We start from the raw sequence: 11,737 nt of genomic DNA, 5'->3' as shown, positions 1-11,737 counted from the left end.
TCATTAGAAAGAGTCAAGAATTACGGATTATGTTCATCCCCCTCTCCCTGGTTGGAACATCTTTTGGTTGACATTAGAAGAATGAAGTTCACGAGTGATTGTTTAGTGTTTTTTGTTTCTTTGGGCCTTTGGCCTCATCATTATAAAAAAAATATGTTAGAAGTGAAAAGGAAAGAAAACTTTAAAATAGTTTAAATATAATATTTGTTAGAAGTGAATTAATTAAGGATTAATAACGTGTTACTGTATGTTGTTAGATTAGATTAGAATAGTTAGTTAAGAATGTTTGTTTGTTTATTATATTGGGAGTGGAGATGTTAAAATTGGTTAGATAGAATAATTATTTGAGGTGATAATTAAAGTACGTTATTATTATTGTTATAGTACCATGAAGAATGAAAACCGAGAAAAATTAATGTAATTTAGGTAATGAAATATGTTAGTAATACTAAATTTTAATTAGGAATTTAATGAATTATTTATGATTAATGATAAATTTGGTGGTATAAAATTTATATCTATAATAATAATAATTTAATTGAGATGTTTAATACTTTTTAAAATTATTCTGGTTATATAAATAGAAAAAAAAAGAATAAAAATTATTATTTTAAAATAAATATATTTTACACATTAAAAAATATAGTTTTAATGTATAGTAATAATTATATTTATATTTAAGATTCTTTTAAGGTTTGTTAGTAATTATAAGTATCTAATAAATATGAATATGAACTTATTTGTATAATAGATTTAGTATATTTTGATTAGTTAATAATATAATTATTAATATAATTAATTTTTACTGGTTATGTGATGTGATAATATGAATTTGATTTTGTCAATTTTAATTTATTAATTAAATATGGTTATCTCTATTTTGTTTAATATTATATATGGTCACATTTTGTAGGGGCTCATGAATGGTGGAATGTAATCACCTATGCCGTCAGATCTGTACAATTAAATTGTGGAGGGGTATTTATGGGAGACTGATTTTTATCATATTTTTTAAATTGAGTTGTCCAATGTCAGTCAGCATTGGTTAATGCTCTGATCGAGAGATGGCGCCCTAAGACTCACACATTCCATTTTTCGATTGGTGAGTGTGCTGTGACATTGGAGGACGTGGCACTAATTCTTGGTGTTCCGATGAATGGTCTGCCAGTTACAGGACTGACCCTCAATAGTTATGGGGTCTTGGAGGCCGAATGCTTGAATCAATTTGGTGTGGCACCTAGGAAAACAAACTGTAGAGGAAGCTTCATAAAGTTGATGTTGTTTCGAGGACTAAAAGATCGTTTAGTGTTGGCTGGTAATATTCACATTCAGAGGTACGTCAAGTGCCACATAATGTTATTATTTGGGACAATTATGTTTGGAGACAAGTCAGGGGTAGCGGTGCACTCGAAGTTTTTGCCAATGCTCCGTAACTTCACTGGGATCATACAATTTAGTTGGGGATCGGCATGCCTGACACACCTGTATAAAGCATGTGTAGGACATCACGTGTCAACTGCAAAGAGATTGATGATCTACTGACACTATTGCTTACCTGGGCTTGGATCCATCTACCATTTTTTTACGCCAATTCCTGGCAATCCTCGACTGTTTCTGATTGCAAACAGGTAAATATAATTATTATCTGCTTCAAAATAGTGTAGCACATTTTGTATTTTAAATTTGATTGTTAAAAATTAATTAACGGATTGTTTGGTGTCAGGTGGCGTAACTGGGAGCGTGCTAATTGGCCTTACATATTTCATTCTCTTGCTCACTTTAGGAGGTCATTGGATGATCTGCAAAAAAGACAGGTATGTTATAATAAAATAGGTATTTATTTTTGTTTAGCCGTATTATTATTTGGTGTGTAATCCCCCTTTACTTTCAATGTGTACAGTTTGTTTGGGAGGCTTATGAATTCATGCCGATAGGAGATAAGGCCCACACCATCACGTGTCACTACATGTTGTCACAAGTTATTAAGAAAAAAAGTGCCAACCCTTAGATGTCTCTCCCTCCACTATTGCAAATGCAATAGGCACGATGGTGTTATTGCCATCCTGTGAAACTGCAACCAACAAACAACCTTTATATTTTCCATACAAATGAGTCTCGTCTACCTGCACTACTGGCTTGCAATGTCTGAATGCTTTAATATAAGGGTAACAACTCCAGAAGATTCGGTGTAGTATACGGATATTAGGAACCAAGATATACCCCTGGTACACAGGCATTGTTTCAAAATAAACGACTGCTGATGACTCCTTGTGACACATGGCCTCAAACCATATGAGCAAAGCTTCGTACGAAGCTTCCCAACCTCCAAAAATTGACTCCGCTGCCTTCTGCTTTGCTAACCATGCTTTGCAATAACTTATGGTGTAGTTTAACTTCACCATAAGTTATCACCATCCGTCATAACAGGAAGCTTTGCTGCAATCACGCCACAAAATTTATATTTCAATAAATAATTCTTAAATACGTAGTGTCTTAATAATAAAATCTATCTATGATCCGTAAATCAAGAATAAATCATTCAAAAATTAATAAATTAATCAATTAGGTCCTCAAATGATATTTAATAAATTAATAATCACACAAGAATGCGAAATTACTCAACAAACATACATGTTTACTTGATAAACAAAAATTAAATAAGCAGTAATTATATGCTATATTTTATCTATTTACCGTTGCCTTAAATATTTGTCTCAAACTCAACATTTATGTATAAATAATAATTTAAAATTATCAGATACCTGAATTTATATATTGAGGAAACTCCGGTGCATGCATGGCCTCCAAATCCAACGACCGCATGAAAGTCGGCTCCTCAAACGGATGCTGGTTTGCTAGTGCATTTGCCATATCCACCACATCTGCTGCCATAATGTCGTCAACTTGATCTTTGTCTACACCTGGATCAATAACCTCATAGTTACTTTCAAGCTCTTCCTCGCCATCATTGTTGTAATCTTCCAATTCAATGTCTCGGTCCGCTGCAGATTGCTCGAACTCAATATACAGTTCGATGAACGATATTCGGAACCGACTTTCAAGATACACTGAAAATAGTTCTTGCATGTTCGCTTCATCAGTTACGTATTTCATTTGAAATTGAACGAACTCACAAAATACAGATATAGGATATTTGTACAGAATACACGACATTCTCCTAGATATTTGAGAATCCATCTTCTCATAAATCACACCTTTTAATTCTTCAAATGACAGTGTGAATGGAATAATAATATCTAATGAATTTTCACACACAAATTTCACTCTTTCAAATATTTTTTTAATAAAATTTGACTATGATAATATATTTTTAACATAACTCTATCATCCATCATAATTTACTCACATTGTACACTCTCAATTTTGGTATTAATTTTTTTACTAAAAAAAAAAAGAGAGAAAGAACAGGGAAGAGCTTCAAACGATTTGAAGCTTATGAGAAGAAGAAGAAGAAGTGGAGAGCTCGTTAAGGGAGTTTGTATATATAAACATTAAAATCGGACTATCCAATCATTTTCGTGACCGTTTTAAATTTTTAAAGAACCTAAATCAGACAGTCCGATTAAAGACACGGCCCACCAAAAAAATTTGTTTGAAATCGGTGGATCCGATTTCTTTGCCAAAAAAATTTTGTCCTGACTAAAAATCGACGAGTCTAATTTTCTTGCACAAAAAAATTCGTTCCGCATACATAAAATCGGTGAGTCCGATTTTTTTACAAAAAATATTAATCCAGCACAATTCAAATAATCCAATTTGTGTTCTTATCTCACTTCAAAAAAAATAGGACAGTCTAATTTTTTTCCTTCAAATTTGCCTAATTTTGTTGTTAGAATTAGAACAAAAGTGAAATTCAAGTATGAGAAATACGGTTTGTGAAATGAAATGAGAAAAGGAAAAGTGAGATTATGGCCGTTGGATCTAGAGAAGGATAGAGTATAAACCGTTGATGTAAAATTAAATCAGAAATGGAGAGTAATATTATCTTTTTTGTTTTGCCGAGTGCAAGAAGAAGAAGAAGAATGGCGCTACGGATAGGTTCTTCCACGGCGCCACTCAACTTCAGCTTTAACTTCAAATGGCGCCCGCGCCCCAACTCAGTAGTTTCATTCCCAATCCACGAATCCAATCGCGTCAGAGCCGCTGTTATTCTCTGCCGCGCCGCCAATTCACACTCTGGTCCCGTCCAGAAGAAACGAAACTCGTCCGCGGCCAATACTAAGAAGAAGAAGAAAAACAAGAACAAGACTAACTCTGCACCCGAATCTGACGATTCTAACCCTTTGAGTTTCACCAAGTTTGATATTCCGCACGATTTTGACGATGATGGCCTCGAATTTGGCGCTTCTGATTCGGATTTCGATTTGGATTTGGATTACCGACCTTCTTCTTCTTCTCCTATGCCGCTGCCAGAACCGCCAGCTGGATTCCTCGTAGGCGACGACGGCAAGGTTCTCCTTACTTCAACAAATCGACTTGCCACCATTGTGAGTTCTTTTTGCTTTTCAGTTTTCTATTTTATGTTATTTTATTTTAATTATTGTTTTTTCTGTTGTTGTTTATGGATGAATTTGAATGCACGTGTCTTAGCTTAATCAATGATGGTGATAATTAGTAAATTGCTGTTAATGATGTAATCTTAGAGGTTCTAGTTGTAAGGCCGATTTGATAAAAGTTTTACTTTTTACAATTAGCTTATCAAAGTACTACTTATCAAAGTTCGCTTCTGCAAATAGTTTTCTAAAAGTTCTAACACCTATGTTTGATAAACCAAATTGTAACAAGCATGAACTAAAATAGGTTTTAAAATTGAAAATGGTCATAATAGATATAACTAGAGGAAGAATTTTGATAGTGAATTTAATTTGGCCTCAATTATTTAATTAAGGATAAAACTGGATATTTGTTAATATATGAAATTATATAAGACTTTTTCAATTTTGATAAGTATAAACTAACTTTAGAAAGTACCTCTTTAAATGCTTTCAAAAGCGTCCCCAAAATTTCAAAGCTTTATACAAGCACATGATATTTTTTATTTATTAAATACAAAGTGAGGTAGTGGTGCTTTTGCTTTTGAGAAACAGAAGTACCTCTTAGAAAAGCTTTACCAGGCCTAAGTTGTACACGGTCGAACTGTTTGGAGAGAAACTGGCAAGGTAAAAACATGAGAGTGCCTGGAGACATTGCCATTTTCATTATCTAACCTGTCATTGTTCCCCTATTTTGGAGTATATAATGTTTCAGAAATGAGAGCTGAAGAGCACCGATGTCTTAGTTAATGATTGTGTTGATTGCCTTGAGTAATTTTATTTTCGTTGTAGTTGACATCATGTGACACAGTGACAGAATGAATCAAGATTGTAATGTCTTTCCTTTTTGTGTCATGTGTCTCCGTGTTTGTGTGCTGGGTTTGTGGCTCGTTGCATTCCTTGGATGTATGAATTCTGAGTAAGTTGTTGACAAATGACAGGTTGATCCATCCAACAAGCTTCCATTGGAGTGTGTTATAAGGAGAGTCTTCAGAAGTTCCAATGGAGACGAGTGTTTGTTGCTCTGCCCAGTCGACATGTAAGTGCAAAGCTTCTAAATCTAGAACAGTGTTCCCTGCCCCTGTATGACTATCCCACAAAGCCAATATCTTATTATCCCTGCCTTCTGCTATTCTTGAATGATATGGATACAAAAATCATACTGCAGGCCAGTCCAGATATTAAAGAGCACGAATGTTGATGGATGGTCAGCTGTAAGTTTCTGTTTTTTCACATCCTAAGTTGTAATCGCCATCGTTAGTAATGAGACCTCATTGGTCACTCTCTATTAAGAGAAAAAGTTCACTTTCCTCACCACCTGATGGATCAATCTCATTTGAGTTCATATTTCCTTTCTGTGATTTAGGTCAGTGATGAGGAAGTTGAATCTATTGTTCCAGCTGCAGCTTATGCACTTGCCAAGATACAGATGCATCTTGTTCATAGTGGGTATGTTTGTGATTCTTTGTTATGTAGAAAATCATGAAATTGGGTTGTGTGTTTCATCTTTACAAAATATTTCTGCGTCTCCACATCAGGTACTGTTATACAGCACGTGGTGGTTTTTGCTACTCAGAAGAAGACATATTTGAGTTTCACACAGGTGAGGATTTCTGTGCTCTCTGTTTTCACAAATTAATTCCTAATGTTTCTATCTGGTAGCTGATATAAATTTATGGTGTAGTTTTGTCAATACCCTGTATTCAGGATGATGATAATCTGTAATTGGGGATTTTCTACTGCATAATTATTTGGGTTACATTACATGCCCAGAATCTAATGCCAGGTGTTTTCACCATTTTGCAGATGATGGTAAGGAAGTCGATGGTTTGCCAACTGAAGGTGTGGAAATTACGTATTTCAATTTGGTAAATCTGTTACCCTTCAATCAGACAAATATATTTGTTTGTTTCCTTCTGAAAGGTTTATTTTCAATAGCAAAGCTTTAATTGGAGCTCTTTTTTTTTTCCCCTCCTTTTGGTAATGGCTAGTTTACTGAAATGTACTAGTGTACATTCCATCTTTTCAAGAGTGTGACTGTCAAGTCCGAAAAAAAAAGTGTATTACTGTCATGGAAATCCCTTCTTGTATGACTCATAAACTGTTTATGCATTAGTGGGTCTTCTGGAGAACTCCTAGACCATCATCCATCACCATTTTACATCGTCATATGTGTATCTGTCCAAAGTTGTTCCATACCAAGCAAATGGCACTAGAGCAGTGGTCATATACTCATATTTACTGCAAGCTTATGTTTATCTCGTGTTACAGGAAGGTGCCCAGTACATGATTTATACGCCATCTGATCCACTTCTTTTTGTTGCTGTCAAGGTAAGCTTCCATATGGAAACTTTTTAGATGACAAGTGGTATCATATTATCGTGAAACAGTTTATCTCGCCAATTACATTTATAGTTGACTGGAAACAATCCAGAAGACTGGTGTGAATGAAGTGTTGAATACCATTCAGTTCCTAGTTTTTGGCAGTCTAGTTCAGTATGTAATTAATGTGGCCTCCTTTGTTGTTTCTCTGTTTAGGACGAGAAGGGGATGCTACAAATTGCCGATGATGTAAGTTCACAATATTACAGGCTGTTAACTTATGGTTCCAAACTCATTTTTCTTGTCTATTATTACATCTATAATGTCACTGTAAGATTTAGCATAAGGCACTTGAATTGATTGAGGCTGCTGATAACATTTATAAATAGGACTTGCTTGAAGATCCTGCCATCATAGATGCGATAGATGAGGAGACGGAATTTAATGCCTTGGTGGTATGTGCTTTCATTCTACCAAGTTACCAGTTTACTTGGTCATTAATTTTACCCTATTCACTTAAACAACTTCTGTTATCATCCCTCCAGGAAGAAGAAGCTGCACTTCATGATTCAATGATGGATGAGAGTTAACTTATGTACTTTTTTTGGCAATCTTACTTGCAGTATTTAGTTTTCCACTGTCTTGTGTATATGATCAAATTTTGTAAGTGTGCTATATTTTATAGTTGACAATTGGGTTGATATAGACTTCACGTCTGGAGGATGTTCGAGAATTCCCTCACTTGAACCCCAAAATAATGTTTCTTTTAGATGACAAGCAAAAATGCATCAGGTATTAAAGGCAAATCATTGTATTAAGCCATGGGGAGGAAATATTTACGCAAATCAGCCAAATCAAAAATTGGTTCATAAATTAACTAGGAGACATTTCTATATAGTTTGAATCAACCTAATTCGAACTTCAGCTACATGTAATTCGAATCATACTGATTCGAACTACATACACACGCACACACCCAATAATTCGAATCAGGATTTCACCCACGCACGCGTTTCTAAGTAATTCGAATTTGGTTGTTTCGAATTACTCATTTTTTGGCTCTAGTAGTAATTCGAATTGGAGTGTTTTGAATTACACTTGCTTCGCCTATAAAAGGAGTTCGAACCAATCTCATTCGAACCACTTTTCCATTATCAAGCCCCACCAAATTCCAGAGAAAACGACCCAGATTCGACTCCAACAAAGGCTCGAGCAAGATATTCAGTCCATGGGAGATAATCTGGACAGATCATATCGTTTGGATGGAGTAACTCATATAGCCGGGGTCATCAACGATGAGGTTAGTACGTTTTATTTTTTTTTTTACGTAACACCCACCGCGGGAGCTCGTTGTACGACTCATCCCAATCACCATAGATGTGGGCAACGACCTTCTGCTTCACTAACCAAACCCTCCTATACGTCAGCCTGGACCTAAAGTGTGCCACCGTCGCATTCAAGAGCACCTTGATGCTGACGGATGCATCAGCTCTAACCATTGGCATGATGAATGCCGAGATCACATGATAATCCAGACTCCTGTGGTCGCTAGAGATGGACGTCGCGAGACACATATGTGGTCCATTGTACCGTTTTACTTCCCAAAAACCCTTGCGCTACCGGAGACTAAGCCTAATCAACCATGTGCACCCATTCCCAAACTCAGAACACTTCCCAGCATACCGGCGATAGTCAGATTCCACCACCTTGTACTGTACCCTGCGTCGGATGCTATACATCTTCACACTCAACACAGCTTCATCTTCATCCTGAAATTACTGACCAACCTGAAACTCTGTGAGACCTGCAGAACCCTGGCCATCTCTAGCACCAAATCCAGCAGGCTCCCCAAGAACCCCCTCCTGTCTCATGGCATCCAAGTCCAAAGATGAAAAGTACGGAGGGTACTGCTGTGTGTCAGAGTTGAACCACCTCTAGCCCCAGTTGGCTCACTCGCTCCAATATCATCGCTATTGTCATCCGGCTCCACATCATCATCATCAACATCATCCAGAGCAATGCATCGCCCAGACCAGCCGGTGCAGCACACTGTGAAGAAGTCGGCACAATATCTCTTATTCCAACCTCTCTGCCTCCACTACAGTTGAGATCAACAGCGAACGACGGGGAGGCAACAGGCTCGATCGAAGGTTCATTCCCAGGGACGGACGAAGATACACCAACAGGTCTGGAGCTAGAACCGGCTACCGTGCCTATAGTGTGGGTATTCCGGTTCGAACCCCGAGCTAGATACGACATCAACCAACTTTGCCAGCAGCTCAGGTGTCCTAACCTCGGAAAACTGCCGACGACAATGAAACATGACCTGCAAGTCCTCATCACTCCCGATCGTGAAACAATCATACTTCACATTTTTTACAGCACTGAGATCGGAATGCGATAAAAGAAACTTCTTAACCTGTTTCACGCATTGTAGACCAAGTTTCTGTAGTACAGAATTAACAAGGTCAAAATATTGAGAAGATCCTTATCGGTGAACTTCACACCAGATCGTGTTTTCCTCTTAATCGATCCTCTGTGATGAACTAACACTACGAAACTCTCCTCACTATCTATTTTCTCACTCTAATGAGATCAATTCACGTTCACACCATATTTATACACGTAGCCCTGTATAATTCGAACCAGACTAATTCGAGTTATACTTTGTGTAGTTCGAATCAGTCAAATTCAAATTACATAGGAACACGTGCTTAGGTGTAATTCGATTCACCTTAATTCGAATTAGTAGGTGTGTGCGTGTGTAATTTGAATCAATATGATTCGAATTACATAAAGATAAAATTCGAATTATATTGTTTCGAACTATAGAAATATGAACGATTAATTCATGAACCAATTTTTGTTTTGGCTAATTTATGTAAATATTTTCTCCACATAACTTAATACAATGATTTACTCTAATTTTAATTTATAGATATCATAAACATGAAAACACGAATGTAGACGTAATACTTTTTATTATTTTCAACATCTACAGGACGCGTTCATGGATAGTGTGAATGAATAAATACGTCTAATACATTAATAAATGAATATAATAATAAATGAATACAATACAAAACCAGTAAGAGAGATAGAGTGCCACATTTACTACCTCTGAATATCTCTCTGGCATATTTGTACTCTACCATAAAAAGTAATGTACACCAACAAGAAGTGACAAAAAGTAAAAATAATAATAAAATTGTTCTATATAATTATAAAATAAAGCTATGCCTAAAAAATTTAGATATAGGAGTAGATGAGTGATATACTTTAACATTGTATTTTTTTTCGAAAACTATAAAAAATATATAAATTAGAGGTCCAATTTGTATTAAAAAAATTGGAGTACATAAATCAAAAGTTCGATTTGTGTTTAAAAAATTAAAAAAATTTAGAGTACTTTAAATTTTTTTAATTTTTTTAATTTTTTAAAGGATCTGAGTATTCTCTAAATTAAATCATCTAAATTAAATCATCCTACATTTTAGAAAAATACCACAATAAATTATAATTCAAAAAAACATCATTATTAATCTAATATTAAAAATAAAAATGTGTAAAACTGTACAAGTAATATATATTAAAAAATATATAAAATACCAATATATTATCTATTAACTTATTATTAATAATAATTAATTATTATATTTTAAACACATATATAAAGAGACACATCTAAAAAATATATTTATAAAGATACTTCTATTAAATATAGCCATAAAAAAGACATTTTTATTAAACACATCTACAAATACACTTTTATAGCCAGAAGTTGAAAATATTATTGGTAACGTAGCAGCGGAATTGATTAAAAAAACTAAATGCATTGGGTTGGATTATATAAACGCAGATAAAGGAGCAAGTGTCTACTAAGTTATTGCGACTTGTTTTGTTTTTCTGGCGAATGGGATTTGTCGACCACATAGTCTTGGTCAGCCTTAGTGTGGATCTCTCCCCTGAACTGGAAATACCTCTCAAACGCTCTTGGAAGGAACCTTGGAATCAAGAACCCAAAAAGATTCAGGGAGTAATAAACTAGGTTGGTCAACGCTAGAATCCTACCGAACCAAAACCATGCCACGTCCTGCAGCATCCACCCATTCAATTTAAATGGTATGATCATAATACAAATAGTGTGATAAATAGCAAGAGTTTAGGGGATTATAAAAGGAACCTTGAATTGTAAATTTGGCGGGAGAGTGGTATTGAGCCATTCTGATTTTAACCAGTCAATATCCACTGAGATCCTTCTAATTGTGTACATCAACAGCACCAACGCCCTCACTGGCGCTGAAAACATGGACAACCCACTCATTATGTTCTCGCTCAGTATCTGAAAAGATAGCAAGAACAGGTGTGGACTCGCTGAACGAACCGCATGCTGGTCCCCTCTTCCGAACCCACCCAGCACGTACGCAAGAGGCAAGAACATCCCCACGGCTGTTCCCACCACCACATATGCCTGAAACAACCTACTTGCGTGGAAGATCTGTTGGGGTGGAGACCCATACGACGGGAAGGAGAAGCGCGAGAGTGCGAAGGCATAGATGGTGACAAATGCAGGGAAAGCGAGATCCATGAGAGAGACGAGGCCACTTGCTGAGAAGACTAGTATAAAGGCTACGAGTTGAAGCTCTATTACACGCAGTGAACCCATTAGGTTCATGCTACCAAGAGGAGGAGAAGCAACGTCGTCATGCTCGTGTTGAAATAATAATCTTCTTCTCTCGCGGGGAGGGGTTGTTGGAACCCTTGTGTCTTCTGCTCCAGACACTGCTAACGACGACACGCCCGACATAGTTTTTCAAATTGAAACAAGGATCAGAATGTGATGAAAGTGACACTTGCAGATC

The 11,737-nt window shown here is 36.0% G+C and overlaps 2 protein-coding genes across 2 annotated transcripts; one reads left to right on the top strand and one right to left on the bottom strand.

Moving 5' to 3' along the window:
• The first annotated feature begins 3,906 nt into the window (after positions 1-3,906).
• LOC107480203 (uncharacterized) lies at positions 3,907-7,644 on the top strand. Its single transcript, XM_016100351.3, has 10 exons — positions 3,907-4,508; positions 5,495-5,592; positions 5,722-5,767; positions 5,920-6,002; positions 6,092-6,156; positions 6,360-6,421; positions 6,825-6,884; positions 7,092-7,124; positions 7,265-7,330; positions 7,421-7,644. The coding sequence occupies exons 1-10, from the start codon at positions 3,990-3,992 to the stop codon at positions 7,463-7,465; spliced, it is 1,077 nt and encodes a 358-aa protein (XP_015955837.2). The 5' UTR covers positions 3,907-3,989; the 3' UTR covers positions 7,466-7,644.
• Positions 7,645-10,720: 3,076 nt separating this feature from the next.
• LOC107480179 (uncharacterized) lies at positions 10,721-11,700 on the bottom strand. The gene is made up of 2 exons (XM_016100322.3): positions 11,059-11,700; positions 10,721-10,968 (listed from the first exon to the last, which is right to left on the bottom strand). Exons 1-2 carry the CDS (start codon positions 11,680-11,682, stop codon positions 10,759-10,761), a joined length of 834 nt encoding a protein of 277 aa, XP_015955808.1. The 5' UTR covers positions 11,683-11,700; the 3' UTR covers positions 10,721-10,758.
• Positions 11,701-11,737: the final 37 nt, after the last annotated feature.

This window comes from Arachis duranensis, chromosome 3, assembly GCF_000817695.3.
Source record: "Arachis duranensis cultivar V14167 chromosome 3, aradu.V14167.gnm2.J7QH, whole genome shotgun sequence".
NCBI lineage: Eukaryota > Viridiplantae > Streptophyta > Magnoliopsida > Fabales > Fabaceae > Arachis > Arachis duranensis.
This window is presented reverse-complemented; position numbering and strand designations above follow the sequence as displayed.